At 41.5% G+C, this 20213-nt stretch overlaps 1 protein-coding gene across 5 annotated transcripts; it reads right to left on the reverse strand.

Annotated features, from left to right (window-relative positions):
- Positions 1-2396: 2396 nt before the first annotated feature.
- On the reverse strand, positions 2397-18510 carry LOC101160452 (zinc finger protein 570). 5 transcript variants are annotated; one of them, XR_911086.3, is made up of 3 exons: positions 18249-18510; positions 3357-4511; positions 2397-3258 (listed from the first exon to the last, which is right to left on the reverse strand). XR_911086.3 is itself a non-coding variant. In XM_011491016.3 (3 exons), exons 1-3 carry the CDS (start codon positions 18421-18423, stop codon positions 3241-3243), a joined length of 498 nt encoding a protein of 165 aa, XP_011489318.1. In that variant the 5' UTR covers positions 18424-18510; the 3' UTR covers positions 2397-3240. The 5 variants fall into 5 exon arrangements, 4 of the variants coding, with proteins under 4 accessions (XP_011489318.1, XP_011489317.1, XP_020569673.1 ...); XM_011491016.3 differs by having other exon boundaries at positions 4207-4511; XM_011491015.3 differs by having other exon boundaries at positions 2397-3356; positions 4207-4511.
- Between the last annotated feature and the right edge of the window lie 1703 nt (positions 18511-20213).

Consider the following 20213-nt stretch of genomic DNA (forward strand, 5'->3'; position numbering starts at 1 on the left):
TTAATGTATTTGTTATGCACCATCTATGGGGAGACACTGCATTTACATGGAAAATGAAACATTAATGAGGATTATCAATATAAATTATTCTAGTTTGGCGGGCCAGATTAAATAGTTTAAACGGCCCCCGGGACGTAGTTTGCCCAGCCTTGTTCTGAAGTGTCCCTAGGAGTGCATGTGTGAGTGTGTGTACCCTAAAACAGCCAGGCGACCTGTTCAGGGTGTACCCCACGTTCCCCCTACATTATAGGGATAGGCTCCGGCAACCTTGTGAGGATGTAGCTCACGTGTCAAACTCAGGCCCACAGGCCAAATTTGGCCCGCAATGTAATTATAACTGGCTCACATCAAAGATCACATCAAATGAGCATTAAAGCTGGTCCACGGTATATACTGTACCACTAATACTACAAATCCCACAATGCTTTGCTAGTATGTGGGTGCGAAGTCGAAACCGGCAGGCGCTCCTTTTTTTCTGTTGACAGTCATTGACAGCCATGCTCCAGTCACATCTGACAAATTAATTTAACCCTCCACAAAAATGGTAAAACGAAAGATGGACAACAGGAGCTTTCAAGACAGCTAGGAGGCAGATTATTAGTTCACGATCATGAAGGACAGACCTGTTTGTCTTGTGTCCAGAGTTAACGTGGCTGTAATGAAAGAATAAAACATAAGAAGTCACTGTATGAAACAAAACATTATGAAAAGTACAAAGATCTGGACGTAAAGCAGAAGCTGCAAAAGGTGGAGGAGATGAAAAGAATTCGGGTTTGCCGTCAGACTGTGTTCATGAAAGCATAATCACAAAGTAAAGCTGCTTTAACCCTTGTGCTATCAGTTTCATTGTGCTAGCAGAGATAGAAAAATTAGCCCGGCCCTTTAACCCTTGTGGTATCCTAGGCACTTTAACATTGGGAGCTGGGTCATCTAGACCCAATAGACAGTGCGCAGAACCTTTTTTCTTCAATGATTTGTGATCTTCACTGGTGTCCATGGATTACATGAAATCTTTCCACCTTTATCCACCTTTGTCATGGTAGGGAGAACACGTCAATGTAAGGGTGGGGTCATCTAAGATAGCACAAGGGTTAAGGAGGGAGAGTTTGTCAAAAAGTGCATGAACAAAGTTTGCGACATCGTGTGCCCAGATAAAAAGCAAGAACATGTCTGATACTGCCCAACTGTCAACTTGCCTAGCCTTATGGATTCATTTGTTCAGCCGGGAAATGGTGCTGCATAGAGGAGGGCACTTCCTACCACAGACTGATAAAACATGCAGCAGTTTGGAGCAGATGTTAAATGAGCGCAGCCTACAAAGGAAGAACAGCCTGGACTACCTCTTCTTGTAAATGTGGTCTATATTTGGTAGTCCAGTCCAGCTTGTTATTCAACATGACCTCCAGGTACTTGTAGGACTGTACCATCTCCACGCTGTCACCCTGAATGTGTATGGGCTGAGGTGTTGGAACCTTTCTTCTGAAGTCCAGAAGCATTTCTTTGGTCCTCTGTACATTCAGTTGTAGCTGATTCTTCCTGTTCCAGGCCACAAAGTCCTCCACAAGCCGCCTGTACTCCCCCTCCTCTCCCCCTTTCACTGTCAACTCTGTATTGGTTTTTGAGAAAAAAATTGTTCTTATTGATAGATCAATATAGAAACAGTTGTTTTTTGAATGTATATATATATTCATAGTTTTTGGGAGGATTTTTTGTTGGTGCTGTTCAAAGTTTTCAAAGTATTCTCATTCAATTACAAAATCACATCATATTATTTGGAGTGATTTCTGGTGATAAATTATTTGATTTGGCATTTAATACTTTATTAATACTCGGGAAATGTTTCATTCACAAGAGCAGATTCTTAAAAAGCAAACCATTATTTAATACATAAAAAGATCTGTTTATATTTTAAATCACAAACAATCAAGTTTATGAAATACAAAAATGCAAGAAAACTGTTATGACACTTGTATTAGATTACATTTCTAATTTTATTTTATTTTTTCATCTTTATTATTCTTTCATCTTTTGCCTCTTTTCATGTGGAAATCTGTGTAATCTTTAGAATTTCTTAAAAAACAAATAAAAACAAAAAAGTTCTCTTTGACAAACGAAATGTTTTTAAAGCTACTGCCACCTTTAGATGGAGGTTGGAATTACTGCTTACAAATAATCCCACCCTTCATTTATTGCTAGTGGGAAGCACAGCTGTATTTTCATAAATGTGGAATTAATTTCCAATTAAACTAATTTCTATATTTAGTCTTCACTTTTATACTTTGTGTGTGTACATTTCTTTTTTATTCCATTGTTTTTCTTAAAGTTACAAATTGATTCCATGCTTTGTTTTCTACTTTGGAGACCACAGAGTGCTTTCATAAAGACACACCATTTATTTTGTGTAGTTCACTTTACAGATTTATTTCTGACCAAAAAAACATCAAAGGGTGGGACCAGCCAGCAGAAGCATCCATCACTGTGCACGTGCAATTTATCAACACCCTTAATGTAAAAGGGAACGTTTGTTGCTGAAATTGGGGAAGAACCCCACGGGGGGAGGGTTTATGTTGACACATCATGAACATCACACATCATTGAAAGAGATCATCATTTTTGAAGATTTTTTTTACCAAGTTACTGGAATTTTAGACAAATCAACCACTATCACTAAAACTGAAATAGGTTTTGTCTTTGATTAGTCAGACAGAAAACATCTTCCTGGGACGAACCCCCAGGGAGCTCTGACCCAGGCTTCAGTCACGCTGGGCTGACGTTTCCCACACATCCTACATCCATGAAGCACTTGAGGCTTCACTTTCTGAGCTTCTCTGAACCAATCAGTGGAGACCTCCACGCCATCCCAGACTGCTTCGACTACAGAGGATCACTTCAGTGATCTACACTTTAGTGACACCTTCATTATTCACATCTGTCATAGTGTTTGCTTTCTTAAAACAGATGTCACGTCTTTAGTGAGTTAAAGTGGCAGAACCTTCTTTAAGAAATTACTAAAATCTTGCAATAAAACTTATTGAAAAGCAAAGTTGGTTTCGATGAATCTCTTTCTGTCAAATGAAGCTTTAGTTCTGTCAGAGGTGCAACCTGGAACATGAAATCATGGATGACAGCGGCTACTTCAGACACGTCGGGAGCAGCTCTGATTTCCCAGTACGCCGTCTGTACTACACAGCTGGAGGTCAGCCCCCCGCCGCCCCTCCTGCCCAGACGCAGCATCCTGTCCTATGTCTGGTCTTCCAGCTGCAGAGCAGATGACAGGAAAGTGGTGAAAACGGTAAAGGATTGTGGGTGTTATGTGCACGAAGAGCCTTCAAACGCCATGCACCACCTGGACACACCTGTGGAGGGGCAAAACCGCTTCATTACAACTGCCACAGATAAAAAAACAGCTTCAGAGACCCCACTATTGACAGACTTTCTGTTTCTCTCCAGACCTAAAACAAAATGTGAAGATTTAAAAAAATATATCTATTTTCTTCCTTTCCTTGAAATGTGTGTGTGTGTTTTGTATCCTCTTCTGATGTTGTTTTAGTGTTGCCATGGTTACATGCTGTTGTTTCCTAAATGAAGCTGAACTGAAAGCCGTCAGCCGAGACGATAACAGGAAGTGTCTTATTTTCGTAAGGCGCCATTCAGTCGAGTTCAGAGCTAACTTCCTGGCAGAGCCCCCCCTCTGCTGTGGGTCTTCATGTGGCGGGTGAGGTTGGAACTCTGAGTGAAGCTCTTATCACATTCCGAGCAGGAGAACGGCCTCGACCCCGTGTGAATCACCCGGTGACTGCTCAGATGAGTGCTTCGACTGAAACCTTTACTGCAGAACTCACAAAAGAACAGCTTCTCTCCCATGTGGGTGGTCATGTGACCTGTGAGGTGCGACCTTTGGCTGAAAGTCTGACCACATTCCTCGCAGGAAAAGGGCTTCTCACCGCTGTGGGTTCTCATGTGAGACCCCAGGTGATGACTTTGACTAAACCTTTTACCGCAGAGCCTGCAGGAGAACATCTTTGCCCCTGTGTGGGTGATCATGTGGGTGGTGAGGTGAGAACTTTGACTGAAACTTTTGCAGCATTCTTTACAGGAATAAGGCCGTTCTCCAGTGTGGACTCTCATGTGACACTTCAAGCTGTGCGCAGCCGTGTAACTTTTCCTACACACTTTGCAGGAATGTATCCTTACTGTTTTTCTCACATGATTTCTGTCATTTATGATCCGTGGCTCTGCAGTTGATGACGATGCTGCTTCTTCTTCATCCTGACCATCATTAAAGCTCTGAGTCTGGAGCTGCTGATTGTTAAGATCTTCTTCTCTGCTGAACTCATTTTCCTCAAGCAGAGTCACCATCAAGATATCAGCCTCCTGCTTCAGACCAAGCGGATCTTCGTCCTGGCGGATGCAGATCTCCTCCTCTTGCTCTTTGATCTGACGAGCGTCTGATTCCTCCTGCTTCCCGCTGAACTTCCAGTCCTGGTTCCTCAGATCACTCTGAGGGAGAACTGCAGGAAAAAAAACATCATTATTGTTTTATAATTTGTCAAAAAAATATTTTAAAAAGTGCAGAAGAAAAGACAACATTAGAGAAAACACGATCTATGTTAGCAATAAATACGTCGGTTTCTCTGTAAATTCTTCAGAAATTTCAGGATTGAAGCCTTTAATTTGAACAAATGCCCCAAAAGCCGCAGAAACCTAGTGACCTGACGCAACATTTAACACAACACAGATTAGTCCTTAAAATAATGCAGCTTCCAGGCCACATTAGAGCTGCACCATCTGAGGAAAACTTGCAATATTAGTGATCAATATTGCGATAAGGGTATGACTTGTGATACATGATCAAATAGCAAAAGAACTAACACATCCTCTCCATTTCACTGCAGCACTTTTATTTAAAGAGAAGTCAACATGAATTAGACGGGGAAACACAAAGAACAATCATCTAGCTTTCTGCTGGTACTGACCAAAACTAATGTGGACAACAAATCAGAACAATGTAGGTAGTTTGTGTTTGGGATTATTCATTTTCATTCATCTTCAAATCCGTTTTGTCCCTTTTGGGGGGTCACAGGGCTGCCGGAGCCTATCCCAGCCACTTGTGGGGGAAGGCTGGGGACATCCTGGACAGGTGGCCAGTCTGTTGGAAGTGTTTGGGTTTATTCAAAATCTAGAAATGTTTACACACATGCATAAACAGAGAAACAGTTGTGTTTTTTTGTGTGTTTGGGTTTATTAAAAAAACAGTCTCTCTGTCTATGCATGTATGTAAACATTTCAGGTAACCATTTATCGCTGTCTATGTTGTTATTTTGCGATCTGCGTATTGTACAAGCTGCACGGCGGGGCAGTGGTTAGCCCTCACAGCGAGAAGGCCCTGGTTCCAATCCCAGCTGGGACCTTTCTGTGTGGAGATTGCATGTTCTCCCAGTGCATGTGTGGGTTTTCCCCAGGGATTCCGGAGGTCCAAAAACACGCTTGGTTGATTGGTGGTTCTACATTCCCCCTGGGTGTGAAAGTGAATATATGATCATGTGGTCCAGCAGCAGACTGGCAACCTGTCCAGGCTATACCCAATCTCTGCCCAACAGGAGCCGAGGCGGGCTCTGACGACCTGACGTGACCCGGAAGGGGCAATAGCAGGGTCAGAAAATGGTTGGGTGGATGTCACACTGACAATACAATTCACATCATTTATGAACTACACCACCAGGGGGCAGAGTTCTGACCCATGAACAAGCTTCAACAGGCTGCACATCCAGAAACTATGAAGCACCCTTTCCTTTACCAATAGAAGGAGGAGCATCTTTCTATGGTCCAGACTGGTGAGCTTCATCAAGTCATCATCACGTTTGTCATTTAACTCAGATCTGATTGTCAGTTTGTAAGTTAGCTACTCAGTTAGCGGCTGAGTAGCTCGGTTGGTAAGGTGAGCGGCTACCATGCAGGAATCCAGGGTTCGATTCCCGGAGGGGAAGAAACAATGGTACTGGGGGCAATTACCATATCAATGACGAGCAGTTAACATCACTCAGTGAGGGTCCTGCCTAAGGCAGTAGCCGTAACGCTACTGCGCTACTAAAGCTACTGCCTCCCGAGCGCAGTTCAGTTGCAGCTCACCACTCCCCCAGGGGAAGGGTCAAATGCGGAGAAGAATTTCCCCATTGAAGGATAAATAAAGTATACGAAAAAAATAAAAAAAATAAAGACCCACTCCAATGGAAGTTGTGATTTTGTTTAGATTTTTTTATCGTTGTTCTTGTGGTATTTTTCTAATAATAGGAGACATAGAAATTGGAAATTAAAATTAAAATCCCTGTTCTTGTGGTATTTTTCTAATAATAGGAGACATAGAAATTGGAAATTAAAATTAAAGCCGCAAGCGGCGTTGTATGGCCCGCAGACGCAACCCGCCTTCCACGCCCAACTCTACGCACCACCGCTGACCTCACCGCCCTCACAGCCCGCAAATTAAAAGCTAGTCAAGGCTGGATTTGCTAATTATGCTAACAATGCTAACTATGCTAATGTGGCTAAAAGTGCTAGCATTGCGATCAGCATCATCAACTAACTCAGAAAAACACATTACCTAAAATGCTAATTATGCTAACTATGCTTGCTATGCTAATGTGGCTAAAAGTACTAGCATAGCGATCAGCATCATCAACTGACTCAGAAAAACCCATTACCTAAAATGCTAATTATGCTAACTATGCTAGCTATGCTAATGTGGCTAAAAGTACTAGCATAGCGATCAGCATCATCAACTGATTCAGAAAAACCCATTACCTAAAATGCTAATTATGCTAACTATGCTAGCTATGCTAATGTCGCTAAAATTGCTAGCATAGCGATCAGCATCATCAACTGACTCAGAAAAACACAATACCTGAAATGCTAATTATGCTAACTATGCTAGTTATGCTAACATAGCTAAAAGTGCTAGCATAGCGATTAGCATCATCAACTGACTCAGAAAAAAACATTCCTCCATTGGCGAGAGCTACATGTCATAAGTTGATCAAAAACCCACTTTTTCCAAAATGGCGGCTTTTCTGTTGATTTTATCTCCATAGCAACCATTTTATGTTTTGGTCCCCTCTGGAGGACGAACAGATTGACGTCAGTTTCGGACAAATCGGTAAAAGTAAACGTTTTGTTGTCCTTAGCAACAGTGGTTTTATGCTAACCACGCCCACATTCCTTATATGTCCATATCCAGTGTTTTTCAATGTATTCTGTTTGAGGCATTAATGCATGCATTCAATTTTCACTGTATTGTATTGAAATGCATGGGAGTTATAACAGTGCGCCACTTTGCTAGCTCGCCACGCGCACGCCGTTCAAAATCTACAACTTCTAATTCCAACATTTTTTCCACAGTAGCTTGCCATTGATGCCCAAAAAGTTTCGACCCAATCGATGAAAATTCCAACGACAAGTTTACGTTTGAATCTGGTGGTAAAGGTGTTTTTTATAAAAAATTCAAGATGGCCGCCTTTTCCCGAGGTCAAAGGTCGACGAAACTCCAGAGGTGATTGTAGACTTACGCTAGGGACATGCGCGTCAAATTTCGTGAAAATCGCTCGAAAAAAAGTTTATTTTTCCATATTGTGTAAAAACGCGAAAAACTCAAAATGGCAGATTTCGGCAAAAAATGGCCGCCAAATCGTAGGTCGTGTTGCCATCACGTAATGATTTCAAAACTTTCTTTGGATATACCCGACAAAGTTATCTGGGTTTCGTTAGCTGTTTCTTAAAAATAAAATCCGAAAAAATCTTTTTTTGCCGAGTCAGCACTTTTTTTTGCGATAGTTTTTTGTTTACCACGGCCACATTCCTTTATCGATTTTGTCGTATGTGACATTGTTTTGTTCAGTGTGGGCCAGGGTATCGCATATTTCAGTTTCAGGCTATTCCGATAAAATATGTGCGAGCTAGCTAAAATGGCGACGGTTGCGAATTCGCCACGCGCACGTGTTTCAAATTCTACAACTTCTAATTCCAACATTTGTCCACAGAAGCTTGCCATTGATGCCCGAGAAGTTTCAAAAAGATCGCTAAAAATCCCTAGGACGAGTTTTCGTTTGTATCCGTTACTAAAGGTGCTTTTTTATGAAAATTCAAGATGGCCGCCTCTTGCCAAGGTCAAAGGTCAACGAAACTTCTTTAGTTATTGTAGAATCATGGTTTTGGCATGTGTGTGCAATTTCGTGAAAATCGCTTAAACAAAAGTGTCATTTCCCATATTGTCAAAAAACACGAAAATCGCCATTTCTCTGAGTTCGCCACAAAATGGCCGCCAAGCCGTAGGTCGTGTGGCCATCCCATAATGATTTCATAACTTCTTTGGGATATCTCCAACAAGCCTGTTTAGGTTTCGTAACTGTATCTTGAAAAAAAAAAAATCGGCTCCATTTGAGATTTCGGCCCCATTCATTTTTTTTACGGTTTTGCCGACTGTGAGGTCATCGGGTTTGGGGGGGGGGGCGTTCACTTCGCCGAAAATTCATTTTGAATTTATCCTAGGTGTGTGCCAATTTTGGTGAGTTTTCGAGTATGTGGCGGGGGTCAAATTTGAGCTCAAAGACGCAGTAAGAAAGAAGAAACGTAATAATAATTAAAGCCGCAAGCGGCGTTGTATGGCCCGCAGACGCAACCCGCCTTCCACGCCCAACTCTACGCACCACCGCTGACCTCACCGCCCTCACAGCCCTGCAAATTAAAAGCTAGTCAAGGCTGGATTTGCAAATTATGCTAACAATGCTAACTATGCTAATGTGGCTAAAAGTGCTAGCATAGCGATCCGCATCATCAACTGACTCAGAAAAACACATTACCTAAAATGCTAATTATGCTAACTATGCTAGCTATGCTAATGTGGCTAAAAGTGCTAGCATAGCGATCAGCATCATCAACTGACTCAGAAAAACACATTACCTAAAATGCTAATTATGCTAACTATGCTAACTATGCTAATGTGGCTAAAATTGCTAGCATAGTGATCAGCATCATCAACTGACTCAGAAAAACACATTACCTAAAATGCTAATTATGCTAACTATGCTAGCTATGCTAATGTGGCTAAAATTGCTAGCATAGTGATCAGCATCATTAACTGACTCAGAAAAACACATTACCTACAATGCTAATCATGCTAACTATGCTAGCTATGCTAACATAGCTAAAAGTGCTAGCATAGCGATCAGCACCATCAAACCACTCAGTAAAACGGCTTTTCTGTTGAATTTATCTCCATAGCAACCATTTTATGTTTTTGTCCCCTCCGGAGGACGAACAGATTGACGTCAGTTTCGGACAAATCGGTAAAAGTAAACTTTTTGTCGTCCTTAGCAACAGGGGTTTTATGCTAACCACGCCCACATTCCTTATATGTCCATATCCAGTGTTTTTCAATGTATTCTGTTTCAGGCATTAATGCATGCATTCAATTGTCACTGTATTGTATTGAAATGCATGGGAGTTATAACACTGCGCCACTTTGCTAGCTTGCCACGCGCACGCCGTTCAAAATCTACAACTTCTAATTCCAACATTTTTTACACAGTAGCTTGCCATTGATGCCCAAAAAGTTTTGAGACGATCGAAGAAAATTCCAACGACAAGTTTACGTTTGAATCTGGTGGTTAAGGTGTTTTTTATAGAAAATTCAAGATGGCCGCCTTTTCCCGAGGTCAAAGGTCGACGAAACTCCAGAGGTGATTGTAGACTTACGCTAAGGACATGTGCGTCAAATTTCGTGAAAATCGCTCGAAAAAAAGTTCATTTTTCCATATCGTGTAAAAACGCGAAAAACGCAAAATGGCATATTTTGGCACAAAATGGCCGCCAAACCGTAGGTCGTGTCGCCATCACGTAATGATTCCAAAACTTTCTTTGGATATACCCGACAAAGTTATCTGGGTTTCGTTAGCCGATTCTTAAAAATAAAATCCGAAAAAAAATTTTTTTGCCGAGTCAGCACTTTTTTTTGCGACGGTTTTCTGTTTACCACGGCCACATTCCTTTATCGATTTTGTCGTATGTGACATCGTTTTGTTCAGTGTGGGCCAGGGTATCGCATATTTCAGTTTCAGGCTATTCCGATAAAATATGTGCGAGCTAGCTAAAATGGCGACGGTTGCGAATTCGCCACGCGCACGCGTTTCAAATTCTACAACTTCTAATTCCAACATTTTGTCCACAGTAGCTTGCCATTGATGCCCGAGAAGTTTCAAAAAGATCGATAAAAATCCCTAGGACGAGTTTTTGTTTGTATACGTTACTAAAGGTGCTTTTTTAAGAAAATTCAACATGGCCGCCCCTTCCCAAGGTCAAAGGTCAACGAAACTTCTTTGGTTATTGTAGAATCAGGGTCTTGGCATGTGTGTGCAATTTCGTGACAATCGCTTAAACAAAAGTGTCATTTTCCCATATTGTCAAAAAACACGAAAATCGCCATTTCTCTGAGTTCGCCACAAAATGGCCGCCAAGCCGCAGGTCGTGTGGCCATCCCATAATAATTTCATAACTTCTTTGGGATATCTCCAACACGCCTGTTTTGGTTTCGTAACTGTATTTTGAAATATTTTTTTTTGGCCCCATAAGCGATTTTCGGCCCATTCATTTTTTTGACGGGATTGCTCGCCGTGATGTCATCATCGTGGGGGGGGTGACGTTTTCTTTGCCGAAAATTCATTTTCAATTTATCCTAGGTGTGTGCCAATTTTGGTGAGTTTTCGGGTATGTGGTGGGGGTCAAATTTTGGCTCAAAGTGGAAGAAAGAAAGAAGAAGAATAATTAAAGCCGCAAGCGGCGTTGTATGGCCCGCAGACGCAACCCGACTTCCACGCCGAACTCTACGCACCAACGCCGCCTTCACCGCCCTCACCGCCCTCACCGCCCACAGATTAAGGGCTAGTCAAAACTGCATTTGCTAATTATGCTAACTATGGTAGTTATGCTAATGTGGCTAAAAGTGCTAGCATTGCGATCAGCATCATCAACTCTCTCAGAAAAACATTACTTAAAATTCTAATAATGCTAGCTATGCTAATGTGGCTAAAATTGCTAGCATTGCGATCAGCATCATCAACTGACTCAGAAAAACACATTACCTAAAATGGTAATTATGCTAACTATGCTAGTTATGCTAACATAGCTAAAAGTGCTAGCATAGCGATCAGCATCATCAACTGATTCAGAAAAACACATTCCTCCATTGGTGAGAGTTATATGTCATAAGTTGCTAAAAAACCCACTTTTTCCAAAATGGCGGCTTTTCTGTTGATTTTATCTCCATAGCAACAATTTTATGTTTTGGTCCCCTCGGGAGGACGAACAGATTGACGTCAGTTTCGGACAAATCGGTAAAAGTAAACTTTTTGTCGTGGTTTTATGCTAACCACGCCCACATTCCTTATATGTCCATATCCAGTGTTTTTCAATGTAATCTGTTTCAGGTATGAATGCATGCATTCAATTATCACTGTATTGTATTGAAATGCATGGTAGTTATAACAGTGCGCGACTTTGCGAGCTCGCCACGCGGACGTTTTCAAAATCTACAACTTCTAATTGCAACATTTTTTTCACAGTAGCTTGCCGTTGATGCCCAAAAAGTTTCGAGACGATCGATAAAAATTCCAACGACAAGTTTACGTTTGAATCAGGTGGTAAAGGTGTTTTTTATATAAAATTCAAGATGGCGACCTTTTCCCGAGGTCAAAGGTCGACGAAACTCCAAAGGTGATTGTAGACTTAGGCTAGGGACATGCGAGTCAAATTTCGTGAAAATCGCTCGAAAAAAAGTTCATTTTTCCATAATGTGTAAAATCGTGAAAAACTCAAAATGGCAGATTGGCCGTCCCATAATGATTTCAGAACATCTTTGGGATATCCCCGACACGTGTGTCTTGGTTTCGCGGCTGTATTTTGAAGTACATTTTGTTCGGCCCCATACGCGATTTTCGGCCCATTCATTTTTTTGACGGGATCGATGGCCGTGATGTCATCGTCTTCGGAGGGGTGACGTTGACTTTGTGGAAAATTCATTTGCAATTTATCCCAAGTGTGTGCACGTTTTGGTGACTTTTCGAGCATGCGGCGGGGGTCAAATTCTCGCTGAAAGGCGGCGAAGTCGTCGTTCCAACTGCGAAAACAATATGGTCCTTGCAGTCAGTGACTGCTGCTGCGGGCCATAATAAGGTATGAGGAATAGCAGTGCGCGAATTTGCGAGCTCGCCACGCGGACGCCGTTCAAAATCTACAACTTCTAATTGCAACATTTTTTTCACACTAGCTTGCCGTTGATGCCCAAAAAGTTTCGAGACGATCGCGGAAAATTCCAACGACAAGTTTACGATTGAATCCAGGGGTAAAGGCGTTTTTTATAGAGAATTCAAGATGGCGGCCTTTTCCCGAGGTCAAAGGTGGACGAAACTCCAGAGGTAGTTGTGGACTGGCTCTAGCAACATGTGAGTCAAATTTCGTGAAAATCGCTCGAAAAAAAGTTCATTTTTCCATATTGTGTAAAAACGCGAAAAACGCAAAATGGCAGATTTTGGCACAAAATGGCCGCCAAACCGTAGGTCGTGTCACCATCCCGTAATGATTTCAAAATGTCCTTTGGATATCGCGGACAAGGGTATATTGGTTTCGTTAGTCGATTCTCAAAAAAAAAGTTCCGAATTTTTTCGTTTTTGCCGAGTCGGCACATTTTTTTGCGACGGTTTTTTGCTTACCACGCCCACATTCCTTTATCGATCTTGTCGTGCGTAGCATCGTTTTGTTCAGCGCGGGCCAAGGAATTGCATATTTCCTCTTCACGACATTCCGATGAAAAATGTGCGAGCTAGCAAAGATGGCAACAGTTGCTAGCTCGCCACGCGCACGCCGTTCAAAATCTACAACTTCTAATTCCAACATTTTGTCCAGAGTAGCTGGCCGTTGGTGCCCGAAAAGTTACGCGACGATTGATGAAAATTCCAACGACGAGTTTTCGTTTGTATCTGGTGCTAAAGGTGCTTTTTTGAGAAAATTCCAGATGGCGGCCTTTTCCCAAGGTCAAAGGTCAACGACACTTCTGGGGTGTTTGTAGACTGGAGCTGGCAGCAAGTGTGTGCAATTGCGTGAAAATCGTTCAAACAAAAGTGTCTTTTCCCCATATTGTGGGAAAACACGAAAATCGCCAATTCTCAGAGTTCGCCACAAAATGGCCGCCAAGCCTTAGGTCGTGTGGCCGTCCCATAATGATTTCAGAACATCTTTGGGATATCCCCGACACGTGTGTCTTGGTTTCGCGGCTGTATTTTGAAGTACATTTTGTTCGGCCCCATACGCGATTTTCGGCCCATTCATTTTTTTGACGGGATCGATGGCCGTGATGTCATCGTCTTCGGAGGGGTGACGTTGACTTTGTGGAAAATTCATTTGCAATTTATCCCAAGTGTGTGCACGTTTTGGTGACTTTTCGAGCATGCGGCGGGGGTCAAATTCTCGCTGAAAGGCGGCGAAGTCGTCGTTCCAACTGCGAAAACAATATGGTCCTTGCAGTCAGTGACTGCTGCTGCGGGCCATAATAAGGTATGAGGAATAGCAGTGCGCGAATTTGCGAGCTCGCCACGCGGACGCCGTTCAAAATCTACAACTTCTAATTGCAACATTTTTTTCACACTAGCTTGCCGTTGATGCCCAAAAAGTTTCGAGACGATCGCGGAAAATTCCAACGACAAGTTTACGATTGAATCCAGGGGTAAAGGCGTTTTTTATAGAGAATTCAAGATGGCGGCCATAATAATGAAACGAAGCAGAAACAATATAGAAGTTTTTGCAGTCAGGTGGCCTATGTATTTCAATGCGGCCTGTCTTTTACTATAGGCTGGGCATGTCTTTTTGGCTTTAAACCCGTCTTTTGAGGGCTTTTTGGGGCTTTTTTGTGTTTTTGTCGTCATTTTTGCGACTACAATTTTGTCGTTTGTGCGGGGGTGTTGTGCGTGTGTGTGTTTATTTTTGTTCCGTTACACAATTGTCGTGTCGTTGTGTGCTTTGGGCGACTTTTGACTCCATTTTTTGGCGTTTTGACGCGTTTTTTCGACGTTTTGGTCTTTTTGAGTGTTCGACCCTCGTACCAGTTACAATATGGTCCTTGCAGTCTATGACTGCTGCGGGCCATAATAATAATAATAATGAAACGAAGCAGAAACAATATAGAAGTTTTTGCAGTCAGGTGGCCTATGTATTTCAATGCGGCCTGTCTTTTACTATAGGCTGGGCATGTCTTTTTGGCTTTAAACCCGTTCTTTGAGGGCTTTTTTGGGCTTTTTTGGTTTTTTGTCGTCATTTTTGCGACTACAATTTTGACGTTTGTGCGTTGGTGTTGTGCGTGTGTGTGTGTATTTTTGTTGTGTTACACAATTGTCGTGTCGTTTTGTGCTTTGGGCGACTTTTGACCCCATTTTTTGGCGTTTTGACGCGTTTTTTTGACGTTTTGGACTTTTTGAGTGTTCGACCCTCGTACCAGTTACAATATGGTCCTTGCAGTCTATGACTGCTGCGGGCCATAATAATAATAATAATAATGAAACGAAGCAGAAACAATATAGAAGTTTTTGCAGTCAGGTGGCCTATGTATTTCAATGCGGCCTGTCTTTTACTATAGGCTGGGCATGTCTTTTTGGCTTTAAACCCGTTCTTTGAGGGCCTTTTGGGGCTTTTTTGGTTTTTTGTCGTCATTTTTGCGACTACAATTTTGACGTTTGTGCGTTGGTGTTGTGCGTGTGTGTGTGTATTTTTGTTGTGTTACACAATTGTCGTGTCGTTTTGTGCTTTGGGCGACTTTTAACCCCATTTTTTGGCGTTTTGACGCGTTTTTTTGACGTTTTGGACTTTTTGAGTGTTCGACCCTCGTACCAGTTACAATATGGTCCTTGCAGTCTATGACTGCTGCGGGCCATAATGAAACGAAGCAGAAACAATATAGAAGTTTTTGCAGTCAGGTGGCCTATGTATTTCAATGCGGCCTGTCTTTTACTATAGGCTGGGCATGTCTTTTTGGCTTTAAACCCGTTCTTTGAGGGCCTTTTGGGGCTTTTTTGGTTTTTTGTCGTCATTTTTGCGACTACAATTTTGACGTTTGTGCGTTGGTGTTGTGCGTGTGTGTGTGTATTTTTGTTGTGTTACACAATTGTCGTGTCGTTTTGTGCTTTGGGCGACTTTTAACCCCATTTTTTGGCGTTTTGACGCGTTTTTTTGACGTTTTGGACTTTTTGAGTGTTCGACCCTCGTACCAGTTACAATATGGTCCTTGCAGTCTATGACTGCTGCGGGCCATAATAATAATAATAATGAAACAAAGCAGAAACAATATAGAAGTTTTTGCAGTCAGGTGGCCTATGTATTTCAATGCGGCCTGTCTTTTACTATAGGCTGGGCATGTCTATTTGGCTTTAAAGCCGTCTTTTGAGGGCTTTTTGAGGCTTTTTTGTGTTTTTGTCGTCATTTTTGCGACTACAATTTTTACGTTTTTGCGTTGGTGTTGTGCGTGTGTGTGTCTATTTTTGTTGCGTTACACAATTGTCGTGTTGTTTTGTGTTTTGGGCGACTTTTGACCCCATTTTTTGGCGTTTTGACGCGTTTTTTTGACGTTTTGGACTTTTTGAGTGTTCGACCCTCGTAGCAGTTACAATATGGTCCTTGCAGTCTATGACTGCTGCGGGCCATAATAAATAATGAAACAAAGCAGAAACAATATAGAAGTTTTTGCAGTCAGGTGGCCTATGTATTTCAATGCGGCCTGTCTTTTACTATAGGCTGGGCATGTCTTTTTGGCTTTAAACCCGTCTTTTGAGGGCTTTTTTGTGCTTTTGTCGTCATTTTTGCGACTACAATTTTTACGTTTTTGCGTTGGTGTTGTGCGTGTGTGTGTGTATTTTTGTTGCGTTACACAATTGTCGTGTTGTTTTGTGCTTTGGGCGACTTTTGACCCCATTTTTTGGCGTTTTGACGCGTTTTTTTGACGTTTTGGACTTTTTGAGTGTTCGACCCTCGTACCAGTTACAATATGGTCCTTGCAGTCTATGACTGCTGCGGGCCATAATAATAATAAACATTCGAAAAACAATATAGAAGTTTTTGCAGTCAGGTGGCCTATGTATTTCAATGCGGCCTGTTTTTTACTATAGGCTGGGCATGTCTTTTTGGCTTTAAACCCGTCTTTTGAGGGCTTTTTGGGGCTTTTTCGGGTTTTTGTCGTCATTTTTGCGACTACAATTTTGACGTTTGTGCGTTGGTGTTGTGCGTGTGTGTGTGTATTTTTGTTGCGTTACACAATTGTCGTGTCGTTTTGTGCTTTGGGCGACTTTTGACCCCATTTTTTGGCGTTTTGACGCGTTTTTTTTGACGTTTTGGACCTTTTTGAGTGTTCGACCCTCGTAGCAGTTACAATATGGTCCTTGCAGTCTATGACTGCTGCGGGCCATAATAATAATGAAACGAAGCAGAAACAATATAGAAGTTTTTGCAGTCAGGTGGCCTATGTATTTCAATGCGGCCTGTCTTTTACTATAGGCTGGGCCAGTCTTTTTGACTTTAAACCCGTCTTTTGAGGGCTTTTTGGGGCTTTTTTGTGTTTTTGTCGTCATTTTTGCGACTACAATTTTGACGTTTGTGCGTTGGTGTTGTGCGTGTGTGTGTGTATTTTTGTTGCGTTACACAATTGTCGTGTCGTTTTGTGCTTTGGGCGACTTTTGACCCCATTTTTTGGCGTTTTGACGCGTTTTTTTGACGTTTTGGACCTTTTTGAGTGTTCGACCCTCGTACCAGTTACAATATGGTCCTTGCAGTCTATGACTGCTGCGGGCCATAATTAAAATTGCATTTCTGAGAATTTATTTATTCAAATCGTTGTGAATCAGGAGCAGACCAAAAAACTGTTGGAAAAAGAGCTTATTTTTAATGTAGAAAATACGCTAGCCAAGCCTCAGCCTCCCTGCTCCGATCTCTCAGTAAAAGGGAAGGGAAGTGGGGGCGGGCTTTCTCAGTGCCAACAGTCCTCCTGCCACTCTGCAGAAACTATGTCCTACAAAACAACACAGGTTTTCAGATTTTTTCAGCAAACAACAGCATAATCATAATTAAAAGACCACTAAGAACACTTTGACCAAATATTAAAAGATGATCGAAGTAGAACTTTTAGTTTCCGCTGAGAATTCGGCCCCTGCACTCTGAGAAAACGCTCCAAACACCCTAAAGAGAAGCTGTTTAACCTGTTTTAGCTGGAAGATCAACCAGCTGTGCTTATAATTTAGGTCAATAGCTGAATTACTACTGAGTGTTATAATATGATAATGGAAATTTGTAAATAAAACAATAATAATAGCAGTAAATTTTACTTTGTATGTGTGCTAAGGAAACGTTCTAGTACAATATTCAAAGAGCAGTACAATATACTGTAGTAGACATTTATGTAAAGACATTATCCCCAAACAAATACAAATAAAACAGTTTGATGTCTCATAACAGAATAAAAACACAAAAACAAACATTAAATAGAAGAGAATGTTATAATTAATGTAATACATTATTATTAAAAGTAATACATTCAAAACTTCAATTTGTCTCATCGTTAATTATTTTCTTACTATATGTATTTTTTTTAAAAGGCCAAAACTATTTCTTTAAAATTCTTTAGTAAGCGGACTTTTCCTGACTGTTTTCTCTTCAAATTATGCCAAAATGACGATTATGTTTCTTAAATATGTTTTACAGGAAAGGAAAATTGAGCGATTAAGGTAAATAATATCTTGTACTTAAGTAACATAATATTTTCCCTAAACATATGTGTGACATTAGTTTATAGATCAATCTAACAGATAGAGACTAAAACAGGGAATCCTCAAAAAGACATTTTCTCGACTCCATCTCCTTGACAGAAGCCCTCAAACAGAATAATACTTTACTGGACAATATCTATGTATAGTTTTAAAAATAACTTGTTTGACTCTAATTGTAATAAAATACTTATAGGTTAATCAAAAGATTCTATTCCATTGACTTTTTCTCAAGTAAGGCCACATATTTACATACAGAGATTGAATAGTTATCTGAGTTCTAATAAATAAACCTGTTTTTAATATCCCTATCAATTATGCCGATTTCCCCAACTGAAATCATAGTTTTTGTTACATTTAGACGATCACATTTTAAATTTTGTGCTGTTAATGTAGCTGGAGTGAAGATACCTGTGGGTTTCTGCTGAACATGTGGCTTCATGATCATAACATCCAGCAGTCTGCGCTGCCGGCTGAGCTCCCCCTCCAGCTTACAGATGGTTTGCTCCACGTGAGTGAAGATTTCTTCCGCAGCGGCGGTTAACCGCTCACCGATAAACTCTCGGAGAGACTGAACTGAAGACATTTTCACTGCAGCTGCTCAGATGTTCACATCGAACTCCGCCGTCCTCTGCAGAGAAGCTAACGCTGCTAATACCGTTCTGTTTACACTCCCGTGATGCATTGCTCCGGTCAAGGAAAGCAGCCATTGGCTGAGGCGGTCTGTAAACTTCCGGGTGACTCCGATCTCTCGTTTTTTATATTTTTATTGAAATATAATCATTACAAAGTCTCGTAGACACAACCACACAAGGATGCAAGGCACCGCTCTCCACAAAAACATATAAAAATATAGAAATCTTTCAGCAGAAATTAAATTTAAAGGCAATCAACAATCTGGACCCTATCAGTAACCATTCTGCAGCAGACTTCCAATTGTCATCAATAACAGGATTAGAGTTCTAAATACATTATATATAGTATACATACAGTCTGACTTCATTTGTAAAGAACAGGAAATTCGACCGTTCTTTTTTCCATTTTTTAAAAAGAATATGATATTTTCCCAATTTGACAACATACTGTTATAAAGCAAAACATCGTCTTCTGTGAATTGTAGGTTAATTTTCTGACTAAGCCAGTTGTGAAAATCTTGCCAGAAGCTTTGGATCACTGGACATGACAAAAATAGCTGTCTGATGTTTCTGGGCCTGTAAGATAGAAAATACACGGATCGACCTCAAGGCCAAATCTACCCCTAAACGTTTCTGCCGCTGGATAATATAATTGTTTATAATTTTGAATTGCATTTCTTTAATCTTGGGGACTACGGGCCATTTTGTGAATTTAAACCATTGAGCACCCGATGTGACAGGTGCCTCAGCTATTTTATATTTACCTTACCGGGGCGCAGTGGTTAGTGCTCTTGCCTCACAGTAAGAAGGTCCCTGGTTCTGAAATTGAACACCAGTGGAGGACCTTTCTGTGTGGACTTTGCATGTTCTCCGCATGCATGCGTGGCTTCCTCCCACTGCCCAAAAACATGCTTCATAGGTTCAATGGTTACTCTGAATTGTCTCTTGTTGTGAATGTGAGTGTGCATGGGTGTGTGATTGTGGCCCTGCGACAGACTGGCGACCTGTCCAGGATGTCCCCTGCCTTCAAACACCAGGATAGCCCCCAGCAGCCCCATGAACCCGAAAGGGATAAAACGGGCTTAGGAGATAAATGAATGAATAAAATGAATATAAAAGATGTAAAAGCATAGACTATACTAAGGGGGAGAGGTATATTAAAACTCATTCCAATGATAAGGACAACCTTGACTTCCTGTTCTTGTTAATCCTCACCACAGCGCAGCGTTTGCCTTCATCTCAGAGGCCGAACCCCGCCTCCGGCTGATCTCACTGACAATCCAGGCAGGTGCTGGTTCATCTCAAATACGCCTAATATGTATTGCATCATAATTTGCCATATTAGAATTTTATTGGCTCATTTATTTGAATGTTTTGTTGTATTTTTGTTGTAGGGGGCGGGAGTGGTGCAGCGGTAGGGCAGTCATCCCATGATTGTAAGATTGCAGGTTCAATTCCCGCCTTGCATGCCCATTAGTTGAAGTGTCCTTGGGCAAGACACTGAACCCCACCTTGCCTTTGGTGGTAGGCGGGTGCCTTTGTTTGGCAGCGGAGCCGCCACCAGTGTGTGAATGTGTGTGTGACTGGGTGAATGGGTCCATGACTGTAAAGCACTTTTTCCTTGTAGGAAGAAAGGCGCTATATAAGTATACACCATTTACCATATTATTTCTTTTGACTCCTGTATTTATACAATTTTATAAATGTTTACCTGCAAATCTCTGTTAGTCTCCGTTAGACC

This window comes from Oryzias latipes, chromosome 23 (assembly GCF_002234675.1).
Source record: "Oryzias latipes chromosome 23, ASM223467v1".
Lineage (NCBI taxonomy): Eukaryota > Metazoa > Chordata > Actinopteri > Beloniformes > Adrianichthyidae > Oryzias > Oryzias latipes.